Below are 15,880 nucleotides of genomic sequence, written 5' to 3'. Positions count from 1 at the left end.
CACTTTTTAAAGGAGGTGATCCGACTGACTTAAATAATTATCGTCCAATATCTATTATCTGTACTGTTGCTAAAGTATTTGAAAAAATTGTATTTAATCAACTATATCACTATATTAATGAATGTCACATTTTAACCCCTGTCCAATCAGGATTTAGATCTGGGTTTTCTACTACAACCGCTCTGCTTAAATTTACCAATGATGTATTTTGTTCTTTTGATCACAATCAGTTTGTGGGATCCTTATTTCTTGATTTGTCTAAGGCTTTCGATATGGTAGATCATTATTTACTTCTTGACAAATTGTATGAAATAGGTCTTAACACTAATACAGTTTTGTGGTTTAGTTCGTATCTTCACAACAGAAAACAATATGTTCTTTTTAATGGTTCTCAGTCAGGAAATTGTGTAATCGAAAAAGGGGTGCCTCAAGGTTCAACTCTTGGTCCTTTATTATTTTCAATTTTCATTAATGACCTTCCTCAAGCTATTACGAATAGTTCTATTAGTTTGTACGCTGATGATACAGTACTTTATTTTTCTAATTCAGACCCTTCCGTGCTACAAAATCAGTTGCAGCTTGATTTCAGTCGTGTTCAAAACTGGTTTTATAACAATAACCTTAAACTAAATCTGAAAAAATCATGTTGTATGCTCTTTGGCACTCATCATAATTTACGTTCTTCTCCTAATCTGCATATTCAGTTTAATAATGGCTCTACTGTTCATAAAGCTGACACAGTGAAGTATCTTGGACTGTGGCTCGATCCTGAACTCACTTTTAAACCACATATAGATTATATTATAAAGCGAACGTACGCCACTTTAAATCCTATTTTTCGTTCAGCCAATTGTTTTACACAGGAAGTCAGAAAAAGAGTGATCACTCAGCTAGTTTTGCCCATCATTGATTATGCCGACACTATTTATCAAAACACATCTGATTTGTACCTTAAGCCACTTAATATTCTTTTCAACACCCTGTGCAGATTTATTTTGAAATGTCCATACAGAACCCATCATTGCATTTTGTTTGAAAAACTCGACTGGTTGCAGCCAAACAATAGACGCCATTATCACTGGATTATGTTTATTTTTAAATGTATTTACTTTAGCTGTCCGCAGTATCTGGAGCATTTTTTTATTCCATTTACATCCACATATTCACTCAGAAGTACTCACTCTCTTACCTTTACTGTCCCACGCATTAATAAAGAAATAGGTCGCAGAGCTTTTCAGTTCAAAGCTCCCTCTGATTGGAATAGTTTACCTTTATCCATTCGTTCTTTAACATTGTTTGGTTTGTTTAGAGCCTCCTTATTTTCTCACCTAAAAACACCTTGTTTATGTCTTTAAGTGTATTTGTAATTTTGTACTTTTACCTCATCTCTTGGAATTGTTTTCTATTGTTTTCTTTTGACTATATTTCTGTTGTTGTTTTTTATTTATTTATTTTTATTTATTTATTTTTTGTAAATTTTGTCTAAGTATTTTGGAGGGGTTTGGGAGGACTATGGAGCAAGTTTGTTTTGTCTGTGTGACTGTCCTAATGTGTGTTTTGTCATGTCTGTGTCCTGTCTTTTACTGTGTAAATAGTGTTTTGTGTTAATGGACCCCCTCGCAAACGAGATGGAACATCTCAAGGGGCATTCCATAAATAAACTTACTTATAACTTACTTATTATTAGACCGTAGAGCCCTTTCCACCAGATTCATCAACATAGTACAAAGACTATATTATATTATACCAAGCCGGGCTGCACACCCTCACCAAACCACTCAGATTAAACTGCGAGGGCTATTTTTAAACCAGACATAGCGTGATATAACAAATAGCTATGTGAGGTACCACTCGTTACTCAACAGATAATGATGTGAACAACAGGGAATTTCCTGGATGGATTGTGAAAGGGAGGCTGTTCTCTCTGTTCCAAACCTCCTGATGATTTAAAACGGATATGTACTGAAAGATCACATGCCTGGGTTGTTCGGCCTTGTTATCTCACTTGACTTTTTTTTATTGTGTAACAGTTTAAAGCTCATTTGTTTATAACCATATAAGAGAAAATTTTGACACGTTGTTGTTAGGGAGGTCAAGAACATCACTAATGTAACTAATTTTGATATTACGCTCTCTCTCAGGTGGTCTTGCTGCCGTCATCTACACTGATACTTTACAGACGTTTGTCATGATTGTAGGAGCCATTATTCTGACTATCACTGGTGCGTACCATTTCATCAATTATGATTTAAAGGGCATGTGACCAGTTTTCACCTTTTTCTATAAATGACCTGGGAAGTGTCTTATGGAGAAAAATAATTTGGCTTTTAAACATAAGTTATCTAAGGAAAAGGGGATAATTCAAACTATAGGACTGGGACTCGCTCATGGCCCTTTTGTTCAGTATTGTTGGACCCTTATGAAATGTTTACTTCTTCGACTGCCATAATCTGGGCCCATTTCCAATAAGGAAGTGAAATGATAAATGTCACAAAACACTTTGACTTCTATTTCATGTGAGTAGAACTACAGTGGTGCACCTTTGTGACTTTTCTTAAATACACAATAGTCAAAAAATGTCAATGAGTTGAATTTCCAAACTGGTTAAGGTTGGATTTAGAAATAGTATATTATATGTATGTTATTTTTCTCGGTGGCAGTGGTATTTGACTCCCAAATATGGTCAAAATGTGGAAAAATACAGTCGCTCCCCGCTCAATCTTTAATGTAATTATGCTGAAAATGTCCTCATGTGAGTAGTCTTCATTGTCATGTTCATTCTAAAACTGTAATAACATAATACATCTTTTTTGATCGTCAGCCTTTAATAAAATTGGTGGCTATAGTCAACTGGCACAGGCCTACAGCCTGGCAGTACCACACAAGATTATCCCCAACAGTACGTGCCACCTCCCTCGTGCGGACGCCATGCATCTGTTCAGGGACGCGGTCACAGGAGACCTGCCCTGGCCCGGGATGACTCTGGGACTCACCATACTGGCCACGTGGTACTGGTGCACGGACCAGGTGGGTACGGGACAGAAATGATCATATATAGACCAGTATTATAACACCAAAATATCACAGCAAAGGTTTTCGTAGAGTTGTCTTATAAAATCAAATACAAATTTAAATCCTGTTTTACTCAAACTGTGAGGAAGATCAGAACTGCGGAAGCTGCTTGTATGTCTTTGAAACATCTTCTTACCTTAAAGGTGCATTATGCAACTTTTTAAGCGAAAACAAAAAGTTGATATTTGTGCGTATTTGACCTTGTAGTGACCAGCGGCTGTATGAGTGGTTTACTTCCCATCAAGGTGGCCTCTACAACGCTCCAGGATCAATTGTTTTGTCGGTTTTCTAGTGAGAGAGTCCGACAGTAGAGAAAACCTTCCAAACAATTAATTCTGGAGCGTACTAGAGACCACTGTGATGCAAAGTAAAGGCGCCATGCTGACCACTCATACAGCCACAGGGTCACTACAAGGTAAAATACACAGAAATAACAACTTTTCCACATAAAAAGTTGCACCTTTAACAACCCTGCCCATATGACTACTTTTTGAAAACCTTTACTTCAGTGGGATACTCGTGGATGACTGAGAGCTTTGAAAATTAATAATATTCTGATTTCTCTTCTCTTGAAACATGTAAGTAAGTTCCCTGAACCTTCAAATATGACTTTGGGTAGTGCTTACTACCAGGCTAAAGATATGTAGGATCACAGAAACTGAAAAAGACTATCACTAAGTGTGCTAGAAAATGATGTAATTCATTCTGCATGCTTGCCATGAACACTCTGTCTGTAAACAAGCCTAAAACAAACAGCTTAGTGCTTTGGGCTCAAAGGTGTTTAACAGGAATGATGTCACCAAATCAACAGTAGCATATTATTATTCTTTATTTACACTTTAGGCCACAGAATCCTCAAATATTTACAAAGCATGTACAGACTTTCAGCCCACTCTTCGTTATCGGGCATTTTCCACTTAAAAAGAGTGCCGTTTCCATCTATGTACAAACTAACTGAACAACCCTAAATAAAAAAACACCCTACGATAGAACACAGTAATCAGACAAAAATGGTCTGCTGTCTTTTAGTTCAGAAATAAAAAACAGTTGATAATAACACGGGTGTTTGAAATACCATCTCAAAACACTGCTCTGGTTAAATGAAGTAATTGTACGGGGACAAAAACATCAAATGACCAGAACTTCAGGAATAAGAATGTTGTTTCCTTCTAAGATCGTTTTTTCCTTTTTTTCCTTTCAGCTGAAAATAACTTTGATGCATCTATACTAGCTTCTGAGTGAAGTTGCGTTGCCTTCTAAGGTTTCAATTTGCCTTAGAAGGCATTCGTGTCAGGGTTGGGAGTTGAAACTCGAGAGTCCAGACGAATGGCTCCATCTTTACACAACGGGTTCATATCTAGGAAGAAGACAAAACGCTCATCCAGATCTCGTGTTCAGCAGCTAAATAAATTCACCAGTGGCCGCCATAATTTAATAAAAACACAAAAAATTACACTTAAAGCCAAGCAGCGTAACATTTCACCCGATAAATGGAATAAAATACAAGCATTTTATTCTGGGAGTTTTTATTGGTCAAAAGTACCTTAAAAAAATGTTTAGGTAGCCAAAAATTTGGTTTAAATACATTAGGTCCTCTTCCAAATGCCTTATTTTAGCATGTTTGGTATCGCTGTCACATTTATCAGCATTTCCTGTGATGTAGCGAGTATATCCTGAAATGTTGATGTGAGTGGCTTTAAGTGAGAGCTGAGTTACGTGTTAAAACATACATTCAGAGTCAGAATTTCTTTATTGGTTCACTGTGCGATGTGGCTAAGCTAGTTCCGCTAACCTGAAGTCTTGAGTCACTTCGCTTCCGATCGAATAATCAAATAATCATAGGTTCCATGGTGGACAAAGAGTTCACGGTAGACACTTGCTGCGTGTTGAAAACTAAAATGTAAATATTTCAAAGGAGGAGACGTCTGTGTTTATAAAGGTTGGAAAGTTTGTCTTGAAGCTAACTGCTAACATGAAATAAAGCTCTTCACACGGAGTAAGTGATCATCTACCAGGAACTCGCCTTCCACCACAAAATTCTTTAGAAAATATCCTTATTCAAATGGGTGTAAGATCATTTGAATAGGAAATAAACAGGAACAACTGGCGCTCACATCTTCAGTCATCGGAATTAGCATAGCCATATTGTACAACAAGTCAATTGAAGGGAAATCCTTTTCACTGCAGAAGCAACAAACTTCCATGTTGTTGAACCCAAAGCATGTTACCTGTTCAGTTCTTGCCAGTTAAGATGTTCTAATTACAAAGGTCACCATAATAAAAAGTATTACAGTTCTTGATTTGACGTATGCTTTAGCAGCCAGTATTTTCATCTGTTGGGCTTGTTCATTTGTGGCACTTTCTTCTGTGAGGCTCCAGCCCGCGCCTTCAAGTGCTTTAAGTTGCTCAGTTTTGAGTAAGACACTCCTAACAGTCCCGCGGGGTTGGCGGCGGCCTGCTCAGACGCCTGGTGGCCCTTCCTGTTGCCGGGACTGTGGCGCCGCGGCGATCGTCCCGAGCGCGTCTGAGAGCTGGGCTGGGCTGAATCTGGATGTAGCAACTGAGTTTGCCAGTACCTGTGCCCTCCGATCACGGGGGCCGCCGCTCTGGACGGACGGTGGAAAGTCCCCGGCTTCGCGACGATTACTTTCGCTCGTCCCGGAGATCTGGAGGACTGGAACAGCTGGCAGAGGCAAACAGAAATTAGGATTCATTAGATTTGTATGTATTTGAACCTTTTCAACAGAAGACCCGATATGCATGGTTCAAATCGCAAAGGCTGCAATGAGTCCGTCGCAAACAACTAACTCTTCAGCTTAGATCACTACAAACGCACAATGAAATCTCTGAGAGTCTCAAGTTAGTTTAGCACGTTAGTCTTTTCTGAAATGTTTGCGCATCTGGGTGTGTTTAAAATGTGCTATGTGAACTAAACACACAATTGCAAATCTAATCACAACACTGAAAACAGGAAGACTGATGAAAAAAAGAGACGGATGCCCCCATAGTTTCATTTCCTCTCCTATAGATTAAAAATAGGCTGAACAAAAAAATCCTATGTGATCACATTTAAATTTTTGCATATTAAAAAAAAAAAAAAGAAAAAAAAATCTCCAAAATTTGCATCAAATCAAGTACCACCTCATGATATATTTCACCACAAAAACATATCTATAGAATTTTTAAAATAATTCCTTTTTGACAGCCACCGGCATATTTTACCTCGTCACTAATATAACAACTACAACTACAGAAAAAAAATGTATTGGATGCTCAACTACTGTAATTTACTCACACTACTGTAAGGTGGTGTTTGTTAGAGATTATTCCAACCACAGGGATTATTGCAAAACAAACAAACATTATGTTTAATAAAAATAAACTAATTGGCTTCATTGGATGCCATTCCACGCTAATCATCCTTTCATTTCCCCATAGGTGATCGTTCAGAGGTCCCTGTCTGCCAAGAACATGAGTCATGTAAAAGGAGCCTCCATCATGGCTGCCTATCTGAAGTTCCTGCCCTTTATTTTCATCATCCTGCCTGGCATGATCAGCCGAGCCCTCTATCCAGGTGCGTACACATCCAGCGCACCTCGCCCGCATGCAGCCACTTGCCTAAATGCCGCGGAGAAAACACACCCTTTAGTTTGAGGTTCGTGCATGCGCTTTTCCTGTAACATTGACTCAGCACCGAGGTCTGATGTGGCTTCCTTTAATTCAGGGAACTTCCACATCAGGGCAGTTTATCTGGGCTTCGATCACATGATTCTTACGTCTTCCTGTGAGGATCTCGGTGGCTTTCGAGCGTTCTAAAGTATGTTTGACACTTGCACAAGCAGTCTTTGTTTTACATGTTCAAACATACCATGTTTGTTCAGGGTGTGTGGGGCTTGGGTGTATATTTCCATTAATTTAAATGGATTTTTAAGAGCTCATTTGTCACCAACTTGGGCAAAGTGTCATTTTCTAACTAATATAACTTTCTCACTCTAAAAACAAGTCAGACACGGCAACAGGGATTACTACAACCAAAATATAACAATTGAAATGAAGCTTAATGTTTTTTTTTAGCATGCTCATCACTCAAAAACACTGTGGGGTATAATTTGTTTTCATCAAATGTTAAAAGAGTTGCACCAGATGCTTCGCAGAGCTGCATGTGGCTCAAGATTGTGGTTGAAATATATCTGTCATCGGATTTGACCTTTGAAAACACCACCATGCAAAGAGAAAAGCCATGCTATTATTTTTCCCAATGGCTTTTTGCTGGTTTTGTATGTAATGTGATGTTGCATTGTCGTTTGGGATTTGCTTGAAAGTTTAAGTAAAAGCGTGCCGTTTTGAAAATGTCTGCAAGAGAAAACTACTGTAAATGAAGGTCAAAAACAGTGAAAGGTTATTACTGATAACATTGTGTGATATTTTATTTGCGGGTAAATCGTTCCTGATTCAGTTTGGAATAAGAGGCTGCATACCGACAGTCCCGAGTTCTTAACAATAACTGCATTTTGTTCCTTTTTTTTTCAAAGCCTGTGCGGATAGAGGCTGCATATTTCTTCAAGTCCAAAACAAACATCTCATGCTTCAGGAACTCGCGGACCATTTCCCTTTTGTTGCAACAACCTCTTCATTTATTCACAGCTTGTTTGTGTTTAGAGTTTAATGCTAAATATGGCTACTTAATTTCATTTATAGCAAGTACTCAGAATTACTCATTTAATCTGTGTGTCACTACATGATTTAGTGCTCCCTTAGTGATGTTGTTCATAAGCCATAAACTGAGTCAGTGGAGCCACGTGGGAACACCAGACCAACGTAGTTTAGACTAAATGTACACAGGCCCACAGTAAAGACAACGAATTTCACCGCTGTGTGGATGGGGACGTACTTACTATAGCCCTCCACAGTGCGAATCTGGCACTATTTACACCCCATCCATGGGCTTTCTTGAGTCATGGATCTCAGATTTTAACCTATAAAAATGAGCCAGAGAACTCCAGCCCTCTGTTTAAAGAGAAAATAAAATCTAAATCAGGGGTCACCAACCTTATTTCAGCTGAGGGCTACTTTAAGAGCATTAAGTTGTTCGAGGGCTACCAGTTAAAAACAAATCCTAAAGACTTAAACATACACTGTTCACTTATAGGATATTGACCCCATATTATATTAAAATAGCTTTATTTTAAACTCATACCGAGTCACAAGAACCAAAATAACTGTAATTTTAAGAATTAGATTAAAAAAAAAAGTGTTTTAGACTTTAGAAAAAGTCCCAAGGGCTACTGGACATGCCCCAAAGGGCCCCTGGGTGCCCGCGGGCACCACGTTGGTGACCCCTGGTCTAAATCAATGAACTAATCAGGGTGGTGAGCCTTCCTGCTCTCTTCTCTCCCAATACATCCTGTTTATGTAGCTGGCTTCTGGTGAAAGGATTTTTAGGTTTTTAGGACTCCCATATGACACAGCGTGTAACTCCCTGGTCAGTTTTGAACTCAGCTGCACAATATATCACAAAAAAGCAATATTGTAAGAAGCCACAGTATGTCACAACATCACTCAAGTTTTCATCTGACCGAGATCAACACTCTTTCTTTCAAACCCTGCATTAAACTTATAAATGTGTGGAAGTTCAGTTTTAGTTTAACATGTCCTAATTTGGTAAAACTTGAGTCTTGTTTTGGTCCTGATGTAGTGTCTGAAGTCTTGTTTTGACACAATTTGCTGAAAAACTAAAATTTGTGTTTAATCAGAATGGAACATATTGTGTTGAAATGGTTTTGTGAAATATCATTATCGTGATTTTGCAGAGTCGTATTGCAAGTTACTTCAATAGCCCAATTTTGAACCTTGCGTTTTAACATAGCTTAGTACTTTGCAGATTTTCCAACAGTCTGTAAGCTACAATTTTAAAGTAAGTGAGCACTATAACATGTGACATGCCTGTATCTAGTCCTGTGTTTTTGTGTGCTTGTATTGTTTTTGTACAAGGGTTGTGAGTTTTTCAATTAGGTTTGGAATAGTTGCGATAATCAAAGGGCCGGTCTTAACAATTAAGTCCTGAGCAGATTTGATTACAGCTCCTCCATTTCTGGATTTAGACAGCTGACTTTTCAAGAAAAACATCACTCTTCAAAAGGTCAAAACTTACAGTATATAAGCAGCATTGGTAAGTAAAGAGTGCTCACCTGCCCTATATGCCTGTGCGGTGATGGAAAGTTCTGCCGCCTCATCTGCTGCGACTGCCGGAGGAGCGCCATGCTGTCGTCCGTCTGCACGGCGGGTTCCCTGAGGTCCAGCATGCTCTGGGAGAAGCGGGCCATCACGTTTAGACCGTCTCCCGGTCTGTGCCCCTGGCTGGACCCCCCGTTCATCATCATCTCCTTGTGCTGCTCCGCCTGGGCGTCGTAGAACTCCTCTGAGGAGCCCGTGGAGTTACTTGAGGGGTCTTCGCTGCCAATCCCCCGATCGCAGATGACTTTTGTGCTGTCCTGACTGCCTTCCTCGTTGCTGACCGAGCCCCTCTCCTCTCTTTGGGACTGGAGCCGGTGCCGGGTCATTTTCACCCCACCGGGTTCCAACTCGTTGTCGGAGGAATCCACTTGGTCCATTTTAACCAGCGTCACTTGGGCCTCTGAGGGTTTCTCTGTGGACGCTGTGTCTATTACTAACTGTAAAGTGCGGCGCTTGGGAACTGGCGGTGCGACGTTTTGTGTTTCTAAATCCGGGTTTGCAACGTCCATCGGCTGTTCGTTCTTTGTGATATTTTGTTGTGATATTGGAATATTCTGGCTAGGTTTACCATCGTCTTTCTGAACTTCAGTCTTTTGCAGTTCCTCTTTACGATCTACTTCATCTTTACTTGTTACAGAGGGTGTTTTCACCTCTGCTTGTGTTTTGGCCTCTGGGGGCGTATTCTTCGATCGCTCAACGTTCTCCGCCTCGTCAGTGGGAGTCGGGGCAGTCTGGTCATCCTTCTCAGTTGGCGCGGACAGTGGCGAGGTAAAACGTATCGCTTGGCTCACTTCAAACCTTTCCGACCGCTGCAAGTGAACCTGATGGGCTCTTTTGTCATCTCTAATGTTTATGAAGCCAATCACATCACTGGGAGGATCCGGCTCAGGCCAGGTAGGAAGATACGGAATCAAGTAAGCCTTTTCGAGATGCGCTAATCCCGGATGTAAAGGCGGCGGCTCGTGAACCGTCCTAAGACGACCCTTCATGATCTTCACTCCCGCAGGGAGCTGGGTGCTGGAGTTCTGTCTGCTGGAGTTTTGGTCGGAGGACGAGGGGCTCGTGTGGGTCCCCGTGGCAACCAGGGCGTATTTGGGGTTGATGAGCTTGCGGGCCACGGCCGCGGAGACGGGGACAGGGGCGGCCTGGGGGATGGGGTCTGGGATGGGTTCGTCAGCCATCGGGATTTTGTTGAGAGACACGCCCCGGGACAAGAGGTAAAGGTCGCGGAACTGGAGGTCAAAGGTCTCCACGGCTTGCCCTGAGACGGCCGTGATGAGGTTACGGTCCAGGCGAGAGGACGACCAGGTGAAGCTGAAAGAGCACAACAACACACTTTTAGCTTTGGAAAGAATGCTGCTACTTTTGTTGAAACTGCATTCAATGTGAAATACTACATGCTTGATGAACTCACAGTTTTAAGCACATTTTTAGATTAATTATTACACTGAATCATTTAATGTAGACTGGCACTTTTTTTACTGGCACTTAGTCAGCAACTTGTAATTTGCTTCACAAGATCTGTGAATGTGCTTCCTTGTTTAAGAGATGAATAGCACGGTCAGCATGGGCACGGTTACAGGGCAGTGTGGAATGCAGTAAAATAAGAACAAGTAATGGCACGGCAAGACTTGGCCTGACATCACTGAATGTATGAAGCAGGCATATTAGAATCCCAAATACTAGAAGAGTCAGGACATGTACAATCCCACATACAGTATTTGTTTTTTCCATTTAATATAATCTAGGCTTTAAGAATATCTGGTCTACTTAGTATTCTTTGCACTAGTGAGGCGTCACACACTTTCTCCACATGGGAACAAAAGAGAGGCTGTGAATTCTTACTGAGAAAAGAAGCTTCTCTGTGTGCGCTGAGTCAAAAAAAAAAGTATGCCATGTCATCCATGGATTTTCTATATTTGACTGTTTTCACATATTTTAACTTGTGGAGTTAATGTTAAACTTATTTATCTGAAATGTATCACACATCAGTTAATGGGTTAATTTCTCAGTTCTCATTATGTTGAAGCAAGTATTTGGCAAAATTCCATGTTTAAAAATGTGCTGCAAGGAATCAGACAGGACTGAACCTGGGAATGGACTTGTAGCTACTTAGTATTTGCACTTTGTAGGAAACTTAAATTACAGACGGACACATTAGCATATTAGCGTTCACTTTTTGTGAAATCAATTAATGATAATCAATGCCAAAACCATATTTTTTGCCGCAGTGGCCTTGGGACGACAAAGGAGACTACAGTTAAAGTGCAAATGTTTTCATGTTTTTCAACCTATTACTAAGTTTGATGGGATAATGTCAGTGGTAAGTATCAATCTTAGTTTAACAGTGAAAGGTTTATCAAGAAAAGATGAACACAATTCCAAGGATATAACTGGGACTCACATGGCCCATTAGTGACAGTTCTGGAATGTTTACATCTTCAGTCACATCTGTGCCCACTTAGAATTAAAAAATGTCAAAGATGAATTTTCAGCAAAAAATCTTAAATTTGTTGTCAAATTTCTAGTGAAATGTGCAAGCTCACTTTGATGGGGACATATCATGCACAATAAACTTTTTTAGATTTTCAACCACGTTTCATAAGTTTCCTTATGAAAAATCGACCTGGCTAGACCAAAAATATAATGTATATATTTTGGGTTCATTCACACAGGTTTGCGTAATATTGTGTTTATAGCCCAATTTAATTTGTTAGTATGTTGATGAAAATGAAAGCTTGTATTTTCAGTTCAATTGCCAATTGCTGCAGAGTGAGCATCAATCGAACATCGAGATGCAAACTAACCCAGTTCTTGGTGATCAAATGTTCTTTCCATTTGCGGTAATTAAAGTTATGAAACATGCTATGGTTCACAAAAGCAGGTTTAAAAGTCACATTTAATGCAAGATATGTGATATGTCAACTTTAAATGTATTTTCCAGTGCTTTCTGCGTCGAGAAAAAAGATGGTCGTTGGAGTCGATGATTCTTTTAGCTTTGTTCGCGTGTAGCTGCCACCCTCACCTGTATGAACCTGTGATGGCTCGGTCCCCATCCACCAGAATGAACTTTTCCTTCAAAGATCCTCGCACTTTTTGAGCCGAGCGCAATAGAAACTCCACACCTCCACAACTGCGAACCCGCATATTCTGAAAACGTGCAGAAAAGACACATATTATAATGCGCTGAGAGCAATGGAAGATGCAAACGTTGACATATAAACAATGCCATTCGAGTCAAAACTAATAATGCCATAGTAATGCTGGCAGACTCGGTTGGTACTAAAGCTGTAAGTAGGTGCAAGCTTCAATGGCACACCCTGTGTTGTTTGTCTTTTGGCCTGTGATAAGGGTGTGGTTTTATGAAGTGAGTTCTGTGTTACATCTCACAGGAGAGCACTGATGCCATAAACACTATTATGGTCTAGATTTGAGATAACGACGGTGAGAGGTCCAACAATGAAGACGGAAAGGAGAACTGAGCGTAAACAAATTGCAGAAGTGAAAAGTATAGCTAAACTTAATTGTTGTTGCCAACCCAAAGGATAACAAAGAGATTCCAGCAACTCGACTAGCTGGTGCTTGCACCTTTTCCCGCCATGCCTGCAGAAACCTGTTCAGCCTAGGCCAATGAGGTTCTTTCTGTGGCTATATATGAGCCAGAGAATAAACTGCTAGATCGAACACATTTAATTGACTGGCGTATTCAAGCTTGAGTGACATGTTGTTGAAGAAATCCACACACTTACTCAGGACTCTAGCTTTACTATACTCTTAAATGGGTAAATATTGTGGCTACTCTCAGCACGTGCGTTATATTAATCAACTTTGGTACGGCGTTGGAAAGTGCCTGTTGTCTTGTCCGCACTATTTCACCCAGTTCATTCAATCCAAAACATCCTGTGGGTGTGTGTTACCTTGAGGTGCCCGCGGTGCATATCAGCTCGGCCGCACATGGACAGGAAGCAGGGCACAGACGCAGAGTCGATGATGATGTACACTGGAATTCTGCGTTTGTAGGACGCATCCAGCAGATCGCGAAAGATATCCACATCCGTGAAAACGTCCATGACCACAGCGATCACCTACAAAAACAAACAGTCAGGGAATTAAAAGAATGGTTTTCACTTTCTTGGAGGATAGGGTTATTACTCATCTCAGGTAGGATTAGGAATAATGCTTATATGTTAAAGAAATAATGAATAAAGTAGCTACAAATGCGTTAAAGGAATGCTTATGACATGTTAAAACAAAATCTCCACCCAAAGGTATCGCCGAGTAGATTTTCCTGTTTAGTGTATAGGCTCTAAGGTATTGCCGTGTCATTTATGTGCTGCCGTTTCTCACACGTGTGGACGTGAGACGTGTTTCATTAAGGCTGAGTGATGTGCATGTGCAGGTCAGGCACATGCAGCAGGATGTAGGGCAAAGAGAAACCCTGGAATGTGCAACAAGGCAGTGAGAGGTAAAGACACATGATGCGTGATGTTCAGTCAGTGTGCGCTGTTAGTAAAAGACTGAGGCTGTTTTTGCACAATTCATGGCAACTAAAAGAACTGGTTTAGTGCACTGGCTTTTATTTGTGATAATAAAACACAGGACAGCATTTTCTTTGGATAAAATCTGTGCTTCCTGATCCATATTGAGGCCGTATTACCTCAATATGTCTCTTTCTGACGCTTATGTCAGAGCCTGAATAAGTGTTTCTCAAACTTTTTTCAGTTAACCACTCACTATTCAGCCATGTGTTGTTTAAGCACTGCCTGTTATTGCTTCACCAGATCTACAGATCATCAAGACCGTTCATCAAAGCATTAAAAAATGGCTGCTGGAAGGCCAAAGATGTAGTCGTGATCTCTTAATAACACCAAATTTATAGATACACTTTAATATCAGAGGCTGTTGGTGTAACCGTTTATCTTTTCAAAAGTGTTTTACAATGTTTCTGTATAATTGACTGTTCTGCAGATGCTACACCAAATCGCCAAAGGGACTAGAAATGGAAAAGAGCTGTGGGCCAATCTCACATATTTACATGTACAATTTCGTTGAATTAAAACAATTACAAATAGAATGAGTATTGGCTCATATAGAAGGACTTTTATATCCAACGGTTTATGGTAGGGCAGGGTAGTTTCATACAAGGTCAGATAGTCTAGCAGTTATTGACCTTGGCAAAGTGACACAAACACTTGGCAGCGTTAGAAAGGTTTTTCTGGGGCTCTCATGTGTCATCGTCAAAAGTCCAGTGTTGTATTGATAGAGCCCATCACCTAAACATGACGCATACCTTCTGCGCAGACGCGATGCTTTTGCGCACCACCTCCTTGATGTGAGTTTGCCCGTCATATGAGGGCTGCGTGTACACCGTCACGCGTGTCACCCCCCGGTAGGAGATGGACTCGGGCCAGCCCAGGTCCAGTTCCGCCACTGACCACTCGGAGCGGTCAGGCCAGTACTGGAGTGAAATCGCCCCGTCTCCGCCCGCGTCCTCCCCGGCCCCCGGGGTCATGTTGCCTGATCCCGGGGTCATAGGGGTGTCTGGTCGCTGGTGGTGCTCGTGACCCGGCCGGTACAGCTCCGTGTTGTTTTCGATCAGATCCAGCTCCGCGTCTGAGAGGAACTGGCGAACATCACGCGTCTTGAGAAAGTCCATGAAGTCATCACGGCCGTGGTTCACCAGGATCTCCACCGCGAGCCGCTGGTCCTCGCTGTAGAAGAACTCCGGCTTGCTCTCGTTCACGCGCCAGTTGACGTGGTGGTCGTCCAGGCACTGAACCTGGGACAGCGCCATGGTCCTGGTGACCCCGTCAAAAATGAACAACAAAACTCACTCAGTCCACGGAGTCACAGCGGGGAAAAGTGGTTTAAGTCATGAGCGCTGTCCAAAAGTCCGCGTGATCTGAGCTCCTGAACGCGTAAACAAGAAAGTTTCATCTGAGAGATAACGGGTTAGATCAGCTCCACACCGCCCCCAGTCCCGCTGCTTTGGCTGTGTAACAAACACTGTCAGGAGCAGGTGGAACAAAGCACTCCTCCCTCAGACCCAGGCACGCCTTTACCTGACGATTACCTGCACGACCCGGTTTGACTGCGGGCCCGCGAGGCTGTGCGCGCACGGGCTGCAAGGACTGTGACTGTGGCAGACAGACCAACGCCGCATGTAGGAGTCTGCAGCAACAGAACCAGACATGAATCCTCGCTCAGTCCTCCGGTAAACTCAATGAAACAAGGCATGAGTCGCTGACGAGTCACTTTTCCTCCCCTTTGTCTGAAAGCCCTTCGCCTCCAGGCTCCAGCTCACAGCTGTCCACGCGTCAAGATGGCAACTTGTTGACTTCCTCGAAAGACACAAAACCTCGACAAAGTCCTCTGTTTGTCCCCAATAGTCTGTTTTAGTTCTCCAGACACGCATAGCCCCTGGTCCAGCGACCAGCCGTTCAATTCTGTACCAGGAATTTGCCAACGGAAGCTCGATTACCGGGGGCTGAAGGCGGAGTGTCGGTCAGGAAAAGGAGGTTAACCCCTCCCTCTTGTCCGGACGCCCGGGTGAGAAGTACGTTATTCTCCCACA

At 41.7% G+C, this 15,880-nt stretch overlaps 2 protein-coding genes across 2 annotated transcripts in view; one reads left to right on the top strand and one right to left on the bottom strand.

Annotated features, from left to right (window-relative positions):
* slc5a10 (solute carrier family 5 member 10) overlaps positions 1–15,880 on the top strand; it is a gene marked incomplete at its 5' end in the record, with an annotated part of 47,341 nt that overhangs the window by 17,184 nt on the left and 14,277 nt on the right. The window contains 3 exons of the mRNA XM_079552631.1: positions 2,142–2,222; positions 2,822–3,027; positions 6,511–6,646. Of these exons, the coding sequence (XP_079408757.1) occupies positions 2,142–2,222; positions 2,822–3,027; positions 6,511–6,646 (423 nt within the window). The remainder of the gene's footprint in view (positions 1–2,141; positions 2,223–2,821; positions 3,028–6,510; positions 6,647–15,880) is intronic.
* Positions 5,009–15,856, bottom strand: fam83gb (family with sequence similarity 83 member Gb). The gene is made up of 5 exons (XM_079552624.1): positions 14,597–15,856; positions 13,224–13,391; positions 12,332–12,456; positions 9,261–10,620; positions 5,009–5,755 (listed from the first exon to the last, which is right to left on the bottom strand). Exons 1-5 carry the CDS (start codon positions 15,098–15,100, stop codon positions 5,402–5,404), a joined length of 2,511 nt encoding a protein of 836 aa, XP_079408750.1. The 5' UTR covers positions 15,101–15,856; the 3' UTR covers positions 5,009–5,401.

The sequence above is a fragment of the Gobius niger genome, assembly GCF_951799975.1.
Source record: "Gobius niger genome assembly, chromosome: 3".
Classification (NCBI taxonomy): domain Eukaryota; kingdom Metazoa; phylum Chordata; class Actinopteri; order Gobiiformes; family Gobiidae; genus Gobius; species Gobius niger.
This window is presented reverse-complemented; position numbering and strand designations above follow the sequence as displayed.

Excerpts from the sequence above, each read along its gene's own strand:
- fam83gb (XM_079552624.1), bottom strand. The coding sequence starts at position 15,100 with ATGGCGCTGTCCCAGGTTCAGTGCCTGGACGACCACCACGTCAACTGG. Across the intron at positions 12,457-13,223 it reads TGCACCGCGGGCACCTCAAG|AATATGCGGGTTCGCAGTTG; the intron begins GTAACACACACC and ends GCACGTTTTCAG. Across the intron at positions 5,756-9,260 it reads CGCACAGGCATATAGGGCAG|CTGTTCCAGTCCTCCAGATC; the intron begins GTGAGCACTCTT and ends TGCCTCTGCCAG.